This window comes from Chiloscyllium plagiosum, chromosome 40 (assembly GCF_004010195.1).
Source record: "Chiloscyllium plagiosum isolate BGI_BamShark_2017 chromosome 40, ASM401019v2, whole genome shotgun sequence".
Lineage (NCBI taxonomy): Eukaryota > Metazoa > Chordata > Chondrichthyes > Orectolobiformes > Hemiscylliidae > Chiloscyllium > Chiloscyllium plagiosum.
In genome coordinates this window covers 12,637,894-12,658,319 of record NC_057749.1, presented here as the reverse complement: position 1 = coordinate 12,658,319, position 20,426 = coordinate 12,637,894, and the positions used below count along the sequence as shown (strand labels likewise).

General features: G+C 43.4%; 1 protein-coding gene across 5 annotated transcripts in view; it reads left to right on the top strand.

Annotated features, from left to right (window-relative positions):
• Nucleotides 1-3,240: 3,240 nt before the first annotated feature.
• bbs4 (Bardet-Biedl syndrome 4) overlaps nt 3,241-20,426 on the top strand; it is a 55,553-nt gene continuing 38,367 nt past the window's right edge. Inside the window, exons 1-5 of one of the 5 annotated variants that reach the window (XM_043680353.1) lie at nt 3,241-3,494; nt 11,042-11,091; nt 11,878-11,920; nt 14,009-14,088; nt 14,983-15,046. In XM_043680353.1, the coding sequence (XP_043536288.1) occupies nt 11,068-11,091; nt 11,878-11,920; nt 14,009-14,088; nt 14,983-15,046 (211 nt within the window). In that variant the 5' untranslated portion in view covers nt 3,241-3,494; nt 11,042-11,067. Of the gene's footprint in view, nt 3,506-4,833; nt 5,355-10,991; nt 11,092-11,877; nt 11,921-14,008; nt 14,089-14,982; nt 15,047-20,426 lie in introns of those variants that run through there. The other 4 variants (XM_043680350.1, XM_043680349.1, XM_043680352.1 and 1 more) reach the window with 4 other exon arrangements.

The window sequence follows — 20,426 nt, the reverse complement described above, 5'->3', positions numbered from 1 at the left end:
TCTCTTTCTTTCTGCCTGACCTCCTCTCTCTCTCTGCCTGCCTCTACATTGCTGCTGTCCTTGCTGTGCTCTGCCTGTGTGTTGCTATCCCAGCATATAGTGGTTAGGGTTGAAGGATCATTGCTTGGTGGGGCTAAGTGAAAAATGGACTGCTATGTTCTAAACTGACAACCAATCCAAGCTGCAAGTAATAGTTTTGTTCGACTTCACCATTAAATTGGTTGTATATATCAGAGAGAAGGTTGTCTGAAGTTAAGACCTAGCATTGGGTTCCTTAGCTCCAACACTCATTGCTGTGGACTTTGTTTTTTTTTCTTTTGTTGCACTGGGACAATGTATTGTCAAATTCTCAAACGTTGAAAAATTTGTAGCTGTAATGGATGAATCCATGACAAACTTACAGTTGTAAAGCTTGAATACTGCAAAGCATTTACTGACGATAAAGGTTTAATTTGGGTATCCCTTGCGTGTCTTCCAGTGCATTTGAGGTGGGGATTAGCATTGAGTAATACACAAGTGTATATGTAATTTGTCAGGCATCCTGTGAATTAGAGCTCCAGCATATGGCCATCAGATATGATTGCTAGTAAAATTGTTGTGAAGCTTTTTTATTGTTCCTTTCACATATTCTTCTACAAATAAGGAAGAGCCTTGGTCTCAACCCAAAGGTCTGGGAGAGCTTTTGAGCTTTTCAGTGAGTATTCAGTAGATGCTGTTTTCAAGTTAAAACTAGTCTTTGGTCTTTTTCCATGATCATAAAGGTGGTACCATCTCAATCGTTCCTCTGCTGTATCTGGCATCATGGCTTGTAAAATGACTTGCATCTTGAAAGCAAGGCAGAGTCTTGATTGCTAACAGAATCAGCATTTGCCCAAGAGTCCCTGGATTGTTTGCAAAGGAGACTGCTCCAATCCTGGCAGAATCAGTCTTGTACATTCTCACAGGAGGAAAGAAAGGAACTGTCAAAATATTAAAGTATCAAAGTATAAATACATTCTCTGCTGACCGGATGGTAAGTAGAGAAACTCAAGCTTAGCTTTTATCAGGCAGGAAGTTGGATTGCATAGTTGACCCCAAATCCTGGTTTGTCCAAACATCTCCGCTGCTTGCAAATTAAAGACCTGCAAAATAGCTACCTGTATGTTCACGTTGTACCGTAACCCATAGTCACTTTGATTCCGAATTTTTTTTGCCTATTAACCGATCTCCATTTAGTTAGATGGTGTGTAGTATTTGCTGTCTTAGATCTAAGAAGTGAGTGAGTAACTCTAGTGACAATTCATTCAGCACATCTTGATATAAATAAGGGAATGTTACATTTTACCTCTTTCCAGAAGTTTTGCTTTAAGGTAGGTTTATCTGCCTTTGTATTTTAGGCAGAGCAGGAACTCTACTGCTGATGCATTTTTTTTAAAGTACTTAAGTGGCAAAAGGGTTATTTGATTATATAAATTAAATCCATTTTTAAAGCACCTTATCCTTGAGCATTTTCTAACAAATACTCTGGAAGAAATTCTTCTTGATTTAATTTGGGGATGAACAACATTGTGAATCCATGTATTTCTCTTTCAAATAGATCAGAAACAGTTACTGAACCACAATCACACAGAGTTAATGCATTCTGGCCTAAAATGTTGTTCTACGTGCCTACCTAGCACCAACACAGTGCCATTTTAACCCAGTGAGTACACTTTTGACATGAGGAAACAAATGCTTTCTAAACACAAACTTGGAGAATGCATCTTTGCTTCAAGTAGTATCAACACAATTGGACTGATGAAGAATGGAGCAGAAAAGTTGAGGTTCACCTAAACTTGTGCTTCACAATGAAAGCATCAAAAATTAATGTGAAGGTTTTCTGTTTAAGCTGAACTTTAATAACTCCTTAGTGTAAACTGTTTCTTCTAGAAAATAACTCAACATAAAGTGGTCACCAGGCCACTATTCAATGTGCCCTTTTGAGAAGGAGCTATTGGGAAGGCTGGCCAAAAGGCCTTGTTTTAAAGAAAGGTCTCTAAGGTTTAGTTTTGGGAAGGAGCTGAGATGGCTGCAGGTGCAACCTCCAGTTCTGGAATGAAAGAAGAGATGACGCTTGCATGAAACCAGAGTTGTAGGATTAGTTCATTAATTTAGAAAAGTGCACTCACTGTGGTATTATTTAAAGTAGTAGTCTTGGAAGTTGAATCTCAACTTTTTTTCATTGATTGAGGGTGGCCATTTTGCTATCCAACCAGGTCAGTATGAGTTTTCCTTTGCAATGAAGGGGAGAAGAAGAAATAGTATGGAATAGATCTTGTGTTGAGGATTGAGGAGCATGCGGAACTTTCTAGGGGCCCTGGCTATAAGGAATTCTGTAAAATTGAAAATGGGGAAGTCACAGGAATGTGACAATTGAAAACTTAATTTTGTGTAAGCTTTTCTGCTTAACCTTCATGCATTGGTTTGTTTCCCAAGTTGCCTATTTTGTGAATAAGTAAAAAGGTACAATGCATGTTAATATGTATGTTTGTAATCATTATTGCATAAAGCCCTTGCTCCCTCACCTGGGAGATGAGCATATCTGTGCCAAATATTTCCAATCAGAAGAATTTATCTTCAACTTCATAAGCTTTAGTCTGGCTTATCTAGGATACACAGTTAATGGGATGGGCTGACAGCATCTGCAGTCCTCACTTTCTCATACTTAATGATCGTCGTTTAATCAATGTATTTATTGTATTGTTTTAAAATTCCCTGTAAGGAGCTTAAAGGCAATAACGAGCTAGACTGAGGTTACCTAAGCATGAAAAGCTTGCTGCCTCAGTTGTTTCAATGCCCTTACCTATCATAGCGTAGTGACGTCTAACCTAATAAACGTTGAAAAATAACTGACAAAAGGTAAAACGATACCTTTACATCTACTGCCTAGTTTAAATACAACAGGATAGCAGTAATGTTTTTATGTGGTACATCCCTGTAAGTTTGAACAATTGTGAGGTGAGAGGCAGAGTTAGAGTGAATGAGCAAGGTTGACCAGAAACCGGTGCGGGTGCGGTGTCTGTGCGGGTGTAGGTGGGTGCGGGTGTCTGTGCAGGTGTAGGTGGGTGCGGGTGTCTGTGCAGGTGTAGGTGGGTGCGGTGTCTGTGCGGGTGTAGGTGGGTGCGGGTGCGGGTGGAATCAGTCCCCCCTCAGCCAGCCCCATCTGGAACAGTGTTGCTGAACTGGGTCGTGGTACGTATGGCGTGCTGACGTAATAGAAAGACCCCGGATGTTCAGGGTGAAGACGGCGGTGAGGCAGGGGAAGGGGCTGAAGACTGGGACGACATTCAGTACTGGGGAAGAAACCCTGGGGGTTGGGTTGGGAGATATTGAGACGAAGCTCTGCCACATCGAGGGTGGTGAAGCAGGGTGACGCCCGTCGTCGTCGTTGTTGTTAGGGCCGGGCCCTGGAGCGTTGCCCCGGTAACGGGCGGCAGGGCCCTGAGGCGGTGGTAGTCGCTCGTTGAGTGCGGCAGGTCAGCCGGAGGTGTGTGCGAGGCACAGCAGGAGTCAGTCTGTGTTTTCACCGGAGAACAGTATCTGCTGCTTTTATACCGACCCCAGAGTGTGGGCTTGACCCATAAATATCACTCTCAGCACTGACCCTCCGACAGTGCAGCACTCCCTCAGCACTGACCCTCCGACAGTGCGGCGCTCCCTCAGCACTGACCCTCCGACAGTGCGGCGCTCCCTCAGCACTGACCCTTTGACAGGGTCCACTCTCTCAGCACTGACCCTCTCCGACAGTGTGGCACTCCTTCGGCACTGACCCTCTGACAGTGCGCTGCTCCCTCAGCACTGACCCCCCGACAGTACTCACTCCTACAGCACTGACACCCCGACAGTGCCCACTCCCTCAGCACTGACCCTCTGACAGTGCGGTGCTCCCTCAGCACTGACCCTCCGATCGTGCGGCGCTCCCTCAGCACTGACCCTCCGACAGTGCCCACTCCCTCAGCACTGACCCTCTGACAGCGTCCACTCTCTCAGCGCTGACCCTCTCCGACAGTGCTGCACTCTCTCAGCGCTGACCCTCCGACAGTGCGGCAATGCCTCAGCACTGACCCTCCGACAGTGTGGCACTCCCTCAGCACTGACCCTCCGACAGTGCCCACTCCCTCAGCACTGACCCTCCGACAGTGCCCACTCCCTCAGCACTGACCCTCCGACAGTGCGGCGCTCCCTCAGCACTGACCCTCCGACAGTGCGGCGCTCCCTCAGCACTGACTCTCCGACAGTGCGGCGCACCCTCAGCACTGACCCTCCGACAGTGCGGCGCTCCCTCAGCACTGACCCTTTGACAGGGTCCACTCTCTCAGCACTGACCCTCTCCGACAGTGTGGCACTCCTTCGGCACTGACCCTCTGACAGTGCGGTGCTCCCTCAGCACTGACCCCCCGACAGTACTCACTCCTTCAGCACTGACCCCCCGACAGTGCCCACTCCCTCAGCACTGACCCTCTGACAGTGCGGCACACCCTCAGCACTGACCCTCCGACATTGCTGCACTCTCTCAGCGCTGACCCTCTCCGACAGTGTGGCACTCCCTCGGCACTGACCCTCCGACAGTGCAGCGCTCCCTCAGTACTGACCCTCCGACAGTGTCCACTCCCTCAGCACTGACCCTCCGACAGTGTCCACTCCCTCAGCACTGACCCTCCGACAGTGTCCACTTCCTCAGCACTGACCCTCTGACAATGCCCACTCCCTCAGCACTGACTCTCTGATAGTGCCCACTCCCACAGCACTGACCCTCCGGCAGCGCTGACCCTCTCCGACAGTGTGGCACTCCCTCGGCACTAACCCTCTGACAGTGTGGCGCTCCCTGGGCACCGACCCTCTCCGACAGTGCGGCGCTCCCTCGGCGCTGACCCTCTCCGACAGTGCGGTATTCCCTTGGCGCGATCCTCACAACAGTGTGGCGCTTCGACGGTGCAGCATAGGACCAGAAGTGGGCCATTTAGCCCCATCTAGTCTGCAGTGCCATTCAGTGAGATTATGGCTGCTGTCATGATTCTCAGTTCCACTTACTTGCCCTTTCCCCTAACTCTTGATTCAAATAGTCCATCGTTGCTTTGAATATACTTAAGCTCTCAGATTCTATAGTCCCCTGCACTAAAGAACGCAGCAGTTTCATTCCTCTCAGAAGAAATTCTGTCTCATGTCTGCCTTAACTGTGTGACCTTTTATTCTGAGAATATGCTCTCCGGTTCTCGAGTCTTTCGGAATGTTTCATTAATAAGGTTGCCTTATTCTTCTGAATTCTAATGAGTACAAAGGCAACCTACTCAACCTCTCCTCATAAAAACAGTCTCTCAATACCCATCATCAGCCTGGTAAATATTCTCTAAACTGCCTTCTATGCCAGTGTATTTTCCTTTGATAAGTGGACCAAAACTGATCACATTATTCCAGATGTGGCCTGACAAGTGCCTGGTATGGTTTTTGCAAGACTTTCAAATTTTATACTCCATTCCCTTTGAAATAACGCCTAGTGTCCATTTTGCTTTACCTCTTGAATTGAATTGAATTTGAATTGAATTTATTGTCACGTGTACCGAAGCACAGTGAAAAGCTTTGTCTTGCGAGCAATACAGGCAGATCACAATGTTAAGTTGCATAGATAGTAAATAATAGGTAAACAGCGGTTAAAAACAAAAACACAGGTACAGGCAAATGCCAAGAGTTTGTGACTCCATTCAGTGCTCTAACCGTGGGCGGCACGGTGGCACAGTGGTTAGCACTGCTGCCTCACAGCGCCAGAGACCCGGGTTCAATTCCTGACTCAGGCGACCGACTGTGTGGAGTTTGCACGTTCTCCCCGTGTCTGCGTGGGTTTCCTCCGGGCGCTCCGGTTTCCTGGCCATGCTAAATTGCCCGTAGTGTTAGGTTAAAGGGGTATGAGTGGGTTGCGCTTTGGCGGGTCGGCGTGGACTTGTTGGGCCGAAGGGCCTGTTTCCACACTGTAAGTAATCTAATCTAATCTAAACAGTAGGGTAGAAACTGTTACAAAACTGGCTGGTGTGTGTGTTCAGGCTTCTGTACCTTCTCCCTGATGGTAGAGGTTGTAGAAAAACATTGCCAGGGTGGGATGGATCTTTAAGAATGCTGGCGGTCTTTTAACAGCGGACCTGGATTTTATAGATGGGAGTTGGCCTTTGTGATTGTCCGGGCTAAGTTCACTACTCTGTAACCGTCTCCAATCTTGAATGGTACAGTTGCCCTACCAGGTAGTGATACATCCAGACAGAATGCTCTCGATGGCGCACCTATAAACGTTGGCAAGGGTATTCGCCATCATGCCAAATTTCCTCAGCTGCCTGAGGAAGAAGAGACGTTGTTGGGCCTTTGTAACCAGTGCGTCCACATGAAGAGTCCAAGAAAGCTTGTTGTGGATGACCACTCCCAGGAGCTTGACACTCTGCACTCGTTCCATCTCTGTGCTGTTAATGTGTAGGGGGGCATTAGTAACATCCTGCTGAAAGTCAATAATGAGTTCCTTCGTTTTGCTGGCATTGACAGCTAGGTTGTTCACAGTGCACCCTTCGTTTTGCTGGCATTGACAGCTAGGTTGTTCACAGTGCACCATTTTTCCAGGCCTTCCACCTCTCATCTGTAGTCTTGTTTCATTGCCATCTGAGATTCGACCGATTATGGTGGTGTCATCAGCAAACTTGTAAATGGCATTAGTCTGGTATTTGGTGATGAGACATAGGTATACGGTGAGTACAGTAGGGAGCTGAGTACGCACCCCTGGGGGGCTCCAGTGCTGAGTGTTAGTGAGGATGAAATATTGTCCCCAGTCTTCACTGATTGTGGCCTGTGGATCGGGAAACTGAGGATCCAGTTGCAGATAGTGGGGCTTAGTCCGAGATCACTTAGTTTAGTAATCAGTCTCAAGGGGATAATAATGTTGAAGGCTGAACTGTAGTCAAGGAGTAGGGTTCTTACATAGCTATCTTGGTGTCAAGATGTTCTCGGGAAAAGTGAAAGACAAGTGATATGGCATCTGATGTGGATCTGTTGGTCTGATAGGTAAAATGGAGTGGGTCAAGAGGAGTGGGGGAGGCTGGGGTTGATTAATGCCATGACCAGCCTTTCAAAGCAGTAAAAACAATGATTGCAGATGCTGGAAACCAGATTCTGGATTAGAGTGGTGCTGGAAAAGCACAGCAGTTCAGGCAGCATTCAATCGACCCTCATCTCATTTATCTCTCCTCCACCCTTCAGGCACTCTGCCTGTATTCCTGATGAAGGGCTTTTGCCCGAAACGTCGATTTTCCTGCTCCTTGGATGCTGCCTGAACTGCTGTGCTTTTCCAGCACCACTCTAATCCAGCCTTTCAAAGCACTTCATGACCACTGAAGTTAGGGCCATTGGGTAGTAGCCATTGAGACATGCTGCATGAGCCTTCTTAGGCACAGGGATGATGTTGGCCCTCTTGAAACATCTTGAAACAGGCAGGGCCAGTGGCCTGCTGCAGGGAGAGGTTGAAGATGTCCAAGAAGACCTCTGTCAGTTTATCTGCACATACTTTGAGTGCGTGGCCTGGTACTCCATCTGGTCCCATCGCTTTCCTTGGATTCACATGAAGTAAAACTGATCTGACCTCTGATGTAGTGACTGCTGGGATAGGTTCGTCAGAACTCGTCGGAATAGGTATTACCTCTCCACTGCAATTCTGCTCAAAGGGAGCATAGAAGGTGTTGAGACGATCTGGGAGGGATATGTCATCGTCTGCTATCTTGCACTGTCTCTTTTTAGAACCTGTGATGTCATTCAGTCCTTGCCAATAGTCGCCAGGTGTCTGTCTGGGTCTCTAGTTTGGATCAGTATTAGTCCTTGGCTGTTTTAATGGCTCTGTGAAGGTGATACTTAGATTCCTTATATTTGAGTGGGTCTCCTGATCTGAAGGCCTCACACCTGGTTTTTAGCACTGGACCTGTATCTGCAATGGGGTCTCCTGCTTGAGCTTTTGCCTGTAAGCCGGGAGAAGAAGCACGGCATTGTGGTCGGAGTTCTCTGAACTTGGAAGCCAGCATTTTGATGATCTATGCAAGATGACTTCCAAATTTCTTTGTGCTTCAACGTTCTGCGGTGTTTCTCCATTTAAATAATACTGAGCTTTTCTATTCTTCCTGCCAGAGTACAAAACCTCACATTTTCCCTCATGACATTCTATCAGCCAAACTTTTGCCCACTCACATAATGTGTTCATATTCCTTTGCAGACTCTTTGTGTCATTGCCTTCCTGTAATGTGGAAAATTGCAATAGCTTGTTTACTTTCCTTAAACAAGTTATTAATATAGATTGTAAATAATTATGGTCCGGACATCGATTGCTGTGGTATTCCACTCATTGCCATCCCGAAAATGCCACCCTTATCCCAACTCTTCTGTATGTTGGCCAATCTTTTGACTTTGCTGATACATTGTCCCTAACACCATGGACCCTTATCTTTTTAAGTAGCCTGGTGTTTGGCACATTATCAAACTGTGTACTGACCCTTTATTATGTAATCTAGACTAAAGTGTGTTGAAGGCAGTTCTTGAACCCATAGCCTTCTAACTCAGAGTCAAGAGGGCAAAACCTGCTTGTTGCTAACTGACAGGCCAAAAGAACGTTTAGGGCAGGCTTTAGTTTGTCATCAGCCCTCAATTGTGGTCTGCTGCTTTTTCAAAAAGGTGGGTGGTTCCACTGTCATATGTGGAAGAGAGTTCCAAATATCAACATTCTGCTGATTTGAGGGGCAAACCAAATTCCCAGCTCAGCAAACATATCCACAACAAAGACACTGTTTATGTTTGATGATTCAGTAATTGTTAATTCAGGTGAGCTCAATTAAACCTCAGTGCTGTCCTCACCCAAAGTCCAGATATCCCAGCTTGAGACTACTGAATAGTGACGAGGAGTGGAAACGCTGGTTGACATTTCCTCCTTGGTCCAACCATCTTAATGCCTCTGCAAACATTCTGACTACTGTTGTGCCTTGGGTCAGCTGTGCAGAATAGAAATAAAATGTGGTACTTTACCGGTCAGTTTGGCTCAGTTACTTTTTCTGTAAGCCCTTCCACTGCTTTGTCATTGGAGATTTTTGATTAGGCATTGGCTGAATATTAACAGTTCCTGCATGATTCATTAAAAAAATTAAAATTGGTCAGCTAATTTGGATAAGTAGTTATATTTTTAAGAGTGCCGTTTTAATTTTAGGATTGCTAGTTCACTATTGAATGAAAATATGAACTGATGGGCGTAGATTCCCGTCTATGTTCAGAAACTTTTCCACAGACTTACCTTAGACTGAGCTACACTATGTCTATTCCTTTAACAATCAAATGGGGAATGTTAATGTAATAATTTCTGATCAGAGATATTGGCTAAAAAGCACCACTGTCATCAGCAGTGTGGTATATAGACAGGAAGCATTCCCCCAAAGATCCTTTGTAGTATTTCAAACATTATTTGCTTGTACTTTGTAATATAGAACCTGGATATTGCTGAGAAAAAGAAACATACAGGTGAAACTTTTCATCTTGCAATCAGCAGGACAGAATTGCAAGAATATTAAATTTCAAAAGGAAGTTTACAAAATCATGAGGGGCATGGATAGGATAAATAGCAAGGTCTTTTCCCTGGGGTGGGGGAGTCCAGAACTAGAGGGCATAGGTTTAGGGTGAAAGTGGAAAGATATAAAAGAGACCTAAGGGGCAATGTTTTCACTCAGAGGGTGGTATGTATATGGAATGAGCTGCCAGAGGAAGTGGTGGAGGCTGGTACAATTGCAACATTTAAAAGGCATCTGGATGGATATATGAATAGGAAGGGTTTGGAGGGATATGGGCCAGATGATGGCAGGTGGGACTAGATTGGGTTGGGATATCTGGTCGGTATGGACGGTTGGATTGAAGGGTCTGTTTCAGTGCTGTACATCTCTATGACTCTTAAGAAAAAATTATATTGAATAAGAGAAAGAATACAGATGGTTTGGCATGTAAACTCTGGTTGTGACTTTTCATTCATGGGATGTGGGTGTTTCTGGCTGTGTCAGCATTTATTATTCATCCTTAATTGTCCTTGATAAGGTTTGCAAGTAGCCACCTTGAACTATTTGGTGTATGTATAGCCACAATTTTATAAGTAAGAAAGTTCTTGAATTTTGACTCAGCAGTGGTGAGAGAATGGCAATATATTTCCAAGGCAGGATGGTGAGTGGATTGGAGAAGAACATGGAGGTGGTCATGTTCCCATTTATTCACAGCACTTGTCAGCTACAGTCATAGAATCCCGACAGCCCCTCAGCCCAACAAGTCCACACCGATCCTGTGAAGAGTATCCCACCCAGACCCATTCCTCTACCCTATATTTACCTCTGACTAATGCACCTAACCTACACGTTCCTGAACAAAATGGGCAATTTAGCTAACCTGCGCATCTTGGAGTATGGGAATAAATCCCCACAGATATGGGGAGAATATGCAAAATCTACACAGATAATTGCCTGAGATTGAAATCAAACCTGGGTCCCAGCACTCTAGGCAACAGTGCTAACCAATGAGCCACTGCGACGCCCCTACCTGATGAAGGAGCAATGCTGCAAAAGCTAGTACTTCCAAATAAACCAGTTGAACTATAATCTGGTGTTGTGCAATTTCTCCTTCTAAACTGAGTGATTGTGGGTTTGGAAGGTACTATTTAAGGAGTCTTGGTGAATTTCTGTTTGGGAAATACTAACCAATCAGCACTTTTTTCTTATGTAGTATAAATTGTTTGAAACTTACTTTGAAATTTGACATTCTATATATCATGTGATCATGGAGTAATTTTCGCATAAAAGCTTTCTTCATGTCAGCTCTCGTTATTTGTTGCTAACTTGAAAATCTTGCAGAGGAGGGAAGCAGGGATTAGAGTTGGTCAAAACCCAAGTTCTCTCTGTACTGGGCTTCTGAATGTCAATTTATTTTTGTATGAAGAGACTTATTTCTGACTGAAAACCTGCAAATTGTGTTTATCTGCATTCATTAGCTGCTTCCATCTTTGCTCATGGGAAAATGTCGGATTTGGGGAAAGAATTGGTGAGTAACAGAAATATATTAAAAACATGTTCAAAGAGTATATCTTATGGCTATTCTTTGGGTGTAAGTGTGGCTTGCTCCATGCCGTTCTACTTGGTATGGCTGTCCCCTTGTACAGCACCACTTGGGGTGTGGCTGTGCCTTCTTGTAGTGCTGCTCTAGATGTAGTTGTAGACTACATACAGCAATGAAGACATTGTTGCATGTAGTCATTTAACATGACTCTATGAAGTTAACGAAGACAGTGGAACAGCAGTTCAAATTCAGTCTCAGGTTTATGCTGAATGTGAATGATGCTTCTTCCTCTAAGTTCAGTGCCAAATTGGACATGAAACAACTGTAGAAACCTATCTTAATGAAACAGGAAGAAAAAAAATGCTACATAGATTTTTTTTGCATCAATTGGAAAGAGGAAGCTTTACTCTATCTAATCCATTACTGTACCTGTCCTCGGAGTGTTTGATGGGGACAGTAGTGAGAAAACTTTACTTTTAGTAAAACTCTCTCTTGGTCTTTTAAACTATCAGTTTTAAGAGTAGACCGAGCTTTACTCTAAATGGAACGGTATGTTGCACCTGCCTTGGGAATATTTGATGGGAACATTGGTTGCCTCACTTGTACAGTATTCTTTTGGCTTATCTCACATTGATGAACACAGTTTAGAAAGGAACTGAGTAAAAATGACACGGTAATAATTTTGCCTCACTTGATTGAATCTTTATTTGTTTGATGATATGGAAAGTAGAATTTTGTAGTTTGCTTTCTGAGTTTCTGGTCTTTTTTCAGATCGTACAATGTACTGATGTTCGAAAATCACAATCAAGGAAAGGTAAGCAGTTAGGACTTTTTTTTTCTTTCATGTTGGTAATTGTACATGATTACTTAAAATTTGTAGGTATGTTAGATTAGATTAGATTAGATTACTTTACAGTGTGGAAACAGGCCCTTCGGCCCAACAAGTCCACACCGACCCGCCGAAGCGTAACCCACCCATACCCCTACGTTTACCCCTTACCTAACACTATGGGCAATTTAGCATGGCCAATTCACCTGACCTGCACATCTTTGGACTGTGGGAGGAAACCGGAGCACCCGGAGGAAACCCACGCAGACACGGGGAGAACGTGCAAACTCCACACAGTCAGTCGCCTGAGGCGGGAATTGAACCCGGGTCTCTGGCGCTGCGAGGCAGCAGTGCTAACCACTGTGCCACCGTGCGTATGTGATGGAGTGTATGTCAAGTTTGAAAGACAGCTTATGGGTCTGTGCCCCTTGATTTTTTTTTTCCCCTTTTTGCCCTAAAATTAATGATTTATGATGGACTACAACTCTGCATGTGTGTGCAAGCCCTCTGCCACTTTAACCAAGTGATCATTCTTCAGATTTGTATTTTGAAATTAAATAATTTTAGAATTATTTTTAAGGTGTATTGTAATAGCCAGTGAAATCATGCCTTCACTAATTAGGATAACTAGATAGTAATCAGAAATGGGAATGCTGGTAAATTTCCTTTCCTAACTGATGAGGCTACCTGCTAATAATTGCAAGTTGAGAGGACAAACTAGTCTATCAGGTTTGAATGTTAATTTAATTTATCACTAAGAGAGTGAAGAGAAACCTCAGGAGTTATTGACTGATCATTACTATTGCTGAGACAAATATCAACTAATTCAGCAGAGACATTGAATTTAACCTGTGTTCTTTCTGGCTTATCTGCTCAGAGAAAATGCATTAGTTGCGAAATATATTCTGTGCTTTTTAAATAACTGAAAAAAAGCAGCAATTTCTGATAATTTTTTTTCTTGCTTACCCTGTGATGTTGGAAATTAAGCCGTGGTTACATAGTTAGTACAGTGTCCTCCTACAGATATCTGAAAGCATATAATCAAGACCTTTTTAAACCTCCATCATTAGTGAGTTGCAAAGGTAGCAAGTGTTGGCACTTAGTTCCTGCTATATAGTTTGAAATAGTGGCCTTTATTCTATTCCAAAAATGAAACTCCATTTCATCTCATTCCCAACTAAATAGTTTTGAGATGGCCAAATTATTATTTCATGATAAGCTAGGTAGGTGGGACCATAAATGATTTAGTTTGGTGAAAAGTACATTTTTAAAACTAAAACCAGAGCATTCTCTTGAATGAATTTAAAAGTGCAATGATACTGTTTGAAAAGTGCAAGGAAACCGGCATTTTATCCTTCAGCAACTCAATCAAATCAAATAATCTAGTCACTAACTCGTTTCTCTCTTTTGGCACTGGAAAATGTGAACATTTTATGCAAATGTGAGTTTGTTTTTGGTTCTTTACCTCTTTTGCATTGAATAATTGACAATCAGTGTACCTCTTGCAGCAATGTGTTCACTGTCCTCAAAGCATCTTTGAACAGTCAAATCAATTACTTTTTGTCATGAACTATAAGGCTAAAAGAAGTTCAGCGAGGATCCTTGTAGCCAGTAAAAAAAAAAGCTAATATGTCCCGATGGTCATGCAGTAGATAGTCTTGGTGACACAGTATTTGTGCATTGCCAGGAACTGAGCTTTAATATTTTCACCTTGAAGGCTTCTGAACACACATCTATCATGCAGTTTCTTTGTTTTATGTTTTAGTAAAGACTATAATTTATACAAAAATGAGCTGCATCATGCTGTCAGTATGTGGGAGCAGCCTTTTAGCTTCACCATATTGATATACTATGCAAACAATTTTATAGCTATGTGATTCAATATCTTCATTCTGTGCTATGTATTCACAATTGAATTGAGTTTCTCAATTCTTCTTGGACTTCTTTTCTCTGAAAGCATTGTTGTTCAAGAAGGTAGATAAGCAATGATGCATAAGGGAGAGGATATGTATGGAAAGCTGCTTTGTTGTTGATCACTGAATGTTGCTTGTTGTCCAATTTTTCTCTGTACAGTACCAGAACTTCCCATCTTCGAAAGACGGAACTGGCTGATACATTTGCATTATATCAGAAAGGACTATGAAACCTGTAAGGTGAGCATATAAGTTTGCTGCCATTGACACAGAATTATGCTGCTTCATATATTCAAACCTCTTAGCTTGAGGAAAATTCTACATGAACAAAACTGAACCAATGCTTAAGGCACAAAGTTTTATTGAACTGTGACAGGGTTCCAGCCTCCCACACAGCAACAAGCTGATTGATTGATAAATAGAACTGTACAGCACAGGAACAGACCCTTATACCCATGATGTTGAGCAGACCATGACACCAAATTAACCTAATCGTTTTTGCCTGCCCTTGGTCCATATCGCTTCATTCCTTACATATTCATGTGCTGATCTCTTAAATGCCCCTATCGTATTTGCCTCCACCACCACCCCTGGCAGCACATTCCAGATTCCTACCCTCTCTGTGTAAAAACACTTGCCCCTCACATCTCCTTTGAACTTGCACCCTCTTGCCTTAAATGCTTTCCCCCTACTTTTAGACATGTAGCTCATTTAACAAAGTAACGTTGGAGTACCTACAGTTTAGGGTGGGAACCTAAGGTGGTGGGACATGGATCGTGGGGGTGATGATGCTGGGGAATCCAGAGAGGTGTGGTTGGGGATGAGGATATAGAAACTGCGAGATCCAGGGATGTTGACAAGGGGTGGAGGGGGTAGGTACAAAGGATCTGGGGACAGGCTTAGTTATGGTGAGCAGGTGATGTGAACATCAAAGATGCAAGAATTTACTGAGTTTAATGTGGTGTTGATGTTGTGCTTTTTTTTTTCACCTGTGCAAAAAAAAAGGTGTTCCACCATGAGTCACCGGTGAGTGCAGGTGTGATGATTTTATCTTGCTACTGGAGTAGTGAGTCCCCTTGTATCATGGGATTGTTCTAAAGAAAGCATCAACAAATTCTGTGAATTGTTTTCCAGGCAATAATCAAAGAACAGCTGCACGAGACCCATGGGATGTGTGAATATGCCGTGTATGTACAAGGTGAGATGACAAACAGTTATCAGAGTAATGCTGGGGACTTCGTGGAATACTTTTATGATTTGAAATTAATTGTATTCCAAGTTGGGGAAGAAATAGTGGTGTTGGTAGGGAGGGACATTAGGAAAGAAAATTTGAGCGCAGTGTTTTGCAGTTTTTGTTGTTTATTCGCGAGATGTGGACATTGCTATGTAAAGACAGTATTTTTTTATTTTAGAACATAGAACATAGAACAATACAGCACAGAACAGGCCCTTCGGCCCACGGTGTTGTGCCGAACTTCTAACCTAGATTAAGTACCCATCCATGTACCTATCCAAATGCCGCTTAAAGGTCGCCAGATGAATATGGGAAAAATGTTATATTCTATCATTCTGTACTTTCCGTGCTAGGAAAAATATTCTGTTGCGTTGGATGTCTGAACTACCCTACCCCCAGAGAGGAAGAACTATGAACATAAAAATGTGTATCAGTTAATGCTCTTGATGAAAAAGAGCTGTCCTTATGTTATGCTGAGCTGTATTATTTATTCATTATTTTTTGTTTAGTTTTGTTTTTTCTTCTGTCTGTGTAGTGTTTTAATTTGTTTTGTATGTACATGAAATTGGATGTAATTTTTTTCAGTTATTTGAGTTGTGTTTTTATTGGTTTATTATAATACTAAAATCTCTTCTTAATTTTTTTTTAAATTAAAATGCTAACAAAATTGATAGAATACAGTCCCAAAAAACTCTCATTAGAAAGACCACTCATGGTGGTTTATCCTGAGGATCACCACATCTCGGGTGATGGGGTGAGGCTGAGAGAGTGTCCCCTTCATGGTAATCTCTGTCAGTGTGAGGAACTGAACCTGCGCTGTTGCTCTGCCTCTACATCACAAACCTGCTGTCCTGCCAACTGAGTGGGAGACTGTGTAACTGTTACAGACAGAAACATTCACAGACAAAGTTTAAGAGAAACATGTATAATAAGGAAAGTGGTACAGTTCAGAAAACGGTCAAGATAACACCTGAGGGTAAAAATGTTTTTTTGCTCGAAATTGTATTTATAACGAGACGTGTTTAGAAGTTGTTTTTGTTTTAATATCATTAAGGTGAGTCAAGTAACTCTTATGTGTTACACACTGGCACACTACCATTTTCCTGGAACTGGGAAATATTTGGAACATTATCTGGAACATTCTATAATCGGCATTCTCCAGAATATTCTATGACTGTGTGGGAGGTATTGCAAAGGAGAGAGAGAGAGAAGGTGTTGCATGCAGTAGTGAGAGTGGGGGCCATGAGCCTTGTTCGGGGGTAGTTGCAATCACAGATATGCAGTGATTGTGAGGGAGCAGACAGAATACGGTGACCCTTATCCTGACAAAGCGGGGAAGGTTATTGATGCTTGTCCTGTATTGCTGGACATTTCTTCAGACCTCAAATACTGCACTGAACTCGGTAGTGAGCACAGACCATGCTCGGTGGGTCTGGTGTGGCACCTTCTGGGATGGGAATGTTCACCCTCTGTACTCGCCCATCCAATACGCCCACCGTGCTCTGTAAACAAACCATGGTGTAATTGCACCCTCCATCAACAAACACATAGACCTGGACCCAATATACCGGCCACTACAGCGGACAGCTGAGACTGACATCCGGAAGCGGCAGGGACAGGCCACTATAAATGCCGGAGGAAACATCACAGAAGCGCTTCACAGGAGGCTCCCAAGCACTGAGGATGTCACCTAGACAGGGGACGAAACGTTTGCAACAAAAACTTCCAGCTCAGCGAACAGAACCATAGCATGCACATCTTATCTCTCAGAACCTTCTCAAGTGGTTTGCCGAAAACAGGTGTGAAGCTGACTGGTCTATATTTCCTAGGCTTTTCTTTGCAGCCCTTCTTGAATAAGGGTATTACATTTGCTACCGCCCAGTCTTCCCGGATTTTGGTCCCTAAGCCTTTTTCTCTCGCCTCTTACAGTCCTCTTAGATATATCTGGTCAGGTCCAAGAGATTTGTCTGACTTTGTGTATTCTAATATGTCCAACAACAACTCTACTGTGATATGGACAGTACCAAGATATGACCACTAACCTCCTAAAGGTCACAGATCTTCATGTCTTTCTTCGTGATAAACACAGAGGGGAAATTGAGGACTTCATCCATCTCTTGAGGTTTTACGCATGCATGCCGGTTTTGGATTTTAAAGCATCCTATTCTCTCTCTAGTTGCTCTTTATCTTTACTATGCTGAATTTGGATTCACTCTAATCTTCTCAGCCAAGACTACCTCATACCCCCTTATGGCCTTGCTGCTTTCCTTCTTCAGTAAACTCCTCTATCCCCTGTATACCTCCAGGGATTCCCTTGATACGAGCTGCCTGAACATGAGCCACGCCTCCTTGTTTCTGGTCAAAGCCTCAATATGTCTTAACATCCAGGGTTCTCTCTTCCAGTCTCACATAACCTTCACCCTCACAGGAAAATGGAAACCTGGAACTCGAGCTATCTCACTTTTAAATCCCTCCCACTTGCCCGAGATCCTTTTACCTGGAATCAAACAACTCAAATCATCCCCTGCAATCTCCTGAGTAACTCCAACAACATACGCCTTGCCCCAATTTAGAATTTGAATCTGTGGAATAATTTTGTCCCTACCATAACTATTTTAAAATTAATACAACTCTAATCACTTTTACCAAAATGTTCCCCCACTTTACCTCCTTCACCTATCCTGCCCCATTTCCCATCAGTAGTGGAAGTTTGTCCCTTCCCGAGTACGATACTCTATATATTGATTGTGGAAGCCTCGCTGAACACACTTAACAAATTACGTTCCATCTAAGTTCTTAACCATCTGGAAGCCCCTGTCTATGTTAGGAAAATTGAAATCACCTATTATAACAACCCTATTGTTAATGCAAGTCTACCCAGTCCCCCTGCATATTTGTTCCTCTAATTCACAATATTGATTATAGTGCAACCACTATAACATTACCATCCCCCTTTATTTACTTTGCACCATTCACGAAACCTCATTGGATATTATCTCAGGTATTTCAACTTTAAATACTGGTGTAATACTCGCCCTAATCAGAACTATTGGTATTTAAACTATTTCCATTTACATCTCTACATCGCAGTGATTTTCACATCCATGGCACCCCTTGTCAAGGCACAGTGGAGATATGGAGCTGTAAATAGATGGGAGCTGCACATCCTGTCACTTCCAACTGGCTTCTGCACCTTTCCAAAATCTGTTTCCCAATCTGTTTCTCCACATCTCTGCTGCTATTTTAGTTTTGATTGTAGACTGAATTAGGAAAAGGACTGTTGACAACAAAGGACTAGAGAAAAAATTGCTCTACCTGTTTTAAAAAAGTCTCTGAAAATCTTTGTGGGTTGTTTACACTCCAGCTTTGAAAGTAGTGCAGAAGGAATAAAAGGAGATGGCACATATGTAAAAGTGAGATTTGGCCAGCAACAAATAGTTGATTGGTTTGTAGAATTGTGACCTGTTGTGGATGTCAAAGCTTATCAGCCTGGTGACAACTCTCTGGTACCTGGACAGCTTGTCAGTAAAGATTTGGATCTCCGGAAAGAGAGGTGGTGTTCAGTTTTCTGTTGTCTTAAATACATTCAGTAACTTGGTTTCCATAGCATTAAGTTCCACAGATTTGCCACACTCTAGCTGAAGAAATTGCATAATGTGAAATAAGAGCATGTGAAATTGGTGGTGGTGCACTGACCAGTGTCTTGTACAGCTGAAGCATGACCTCGTGGCTCCGATACTCAATCCTCTTACTACTAAACACCAACACACCATATGCCTTCTTAACGACCCTATCAACCTGGGTGGCAACTTTCAGGGATCTTTGTACCTGGACACTGAGATCTCTCTATTCATCTACACTGCCCAGAACTTTGCCATTAGCCCAATACTCTGCATTCCTGTTACTTCTTCCGAAGTGAACAACGTCGCACTTTTCTGCATTAACTCTATTTGCCACTTCTCAGCCCAGCTCTGTATCTTATCTATGTCTCTCTCTGTAACCCACAACATCCTTCGGCACTATCCACAACTCTGCCTACCTTAGTGTCATCTGCAAGTTTTGCTAACCCATCCTTTTATGCCCACCTCTGGATCATTTCTACAAACAGCAGTGGCCCCAAAACAGATCCTTGCAGCACATCATGCAGAACTAAGCTCCATGATGAACATTTCCCATCAACAACCACCTTCTTTCAGCTAGTCAATTTCTGATCCAAACTGCTAAATCACCTTCAATCCCGAAACTCCTTATTTTGTGTAATAGCCTACTGTGTGGAACCTTATCAAATGCTTTACTGAAGTCCACATATACCACATCAACCGGCTTACCTTCATCCACCTGTTTCGTCACCTTCTCGAAGGACTCGATAAGGTTAGTGAGGCGTGACCTACCCTTCACAAAACCGTGTTGACTGTCCCTAATCAAATTATTCCGTTCCAGATGATTATAAATCCTATCTCTTATAATCTTTTCCAATACCTTACCCACAACCTAAATAAGGCTCACTGGCCTATAATTACCAGGGTTGTCCCGGCTCCCCTTCTTAAACAAGTAACATTTAAGTCCATTTAAGTTGTCATTGGACAAGCATATGGACATACATGGAATAGTGTAGGTTAGATGGACTTCAGATTGGTATGACAGGTCGGTGCAACATCGAGGGCCGAAGGGCCTGTACTGCGCTGTAATGTTCTATGTTCTAAGGAAGCTTTTCTAACACAGTATGTAGATTGTCCGACCAGAGGGGAGGCCATTTTGGATTTGGTACTCGGTAATGAACCGGGACAAGTGATGGGCTTGTTAGTGGGTGAACATTTTGGTGATGGTGACCACAATTTCACCTTGGTTATGGAGAGAGATAGGTGCGTGCAACAGGGTAGGTTTTACAATTGGGGGAAGGGTAATTACGATGCTGTAAGACAGGATCTGAGGAGCATAAGTTGGGAGCATAGGCTGTCAGGGAAGGATGTCATGGAAATGTGGAACTTTTTCAAGGAACAGATACAACGTGTCCTTGATATGTATGTACCTGTCAGGCAGGAAAGAAATGGTCGCGTGAGGGAACCTTGGTTGACGAGGGAGATTGACTGTCTTGTAAAGAGGAAGAAGGAGGCTTACATAAGGTTGAGGAAACAAGGTTCAGACAGAGCATTGGAGGGATACAGGATAGCCAGGAGGGAGCTGAAGAAAGGGATTAGGAGAGCTAAGAGAGGGCATGAAAAATCTTTGGCGGATAGGATCAAGGATAACCCAAAGGCATCTTATGCGTATGTGAGAAACATGAGAATGACGAGAACAAGGGTAGGTCCGATCAAGGACAGTAGTGGGAGACTGCGTATTGAGT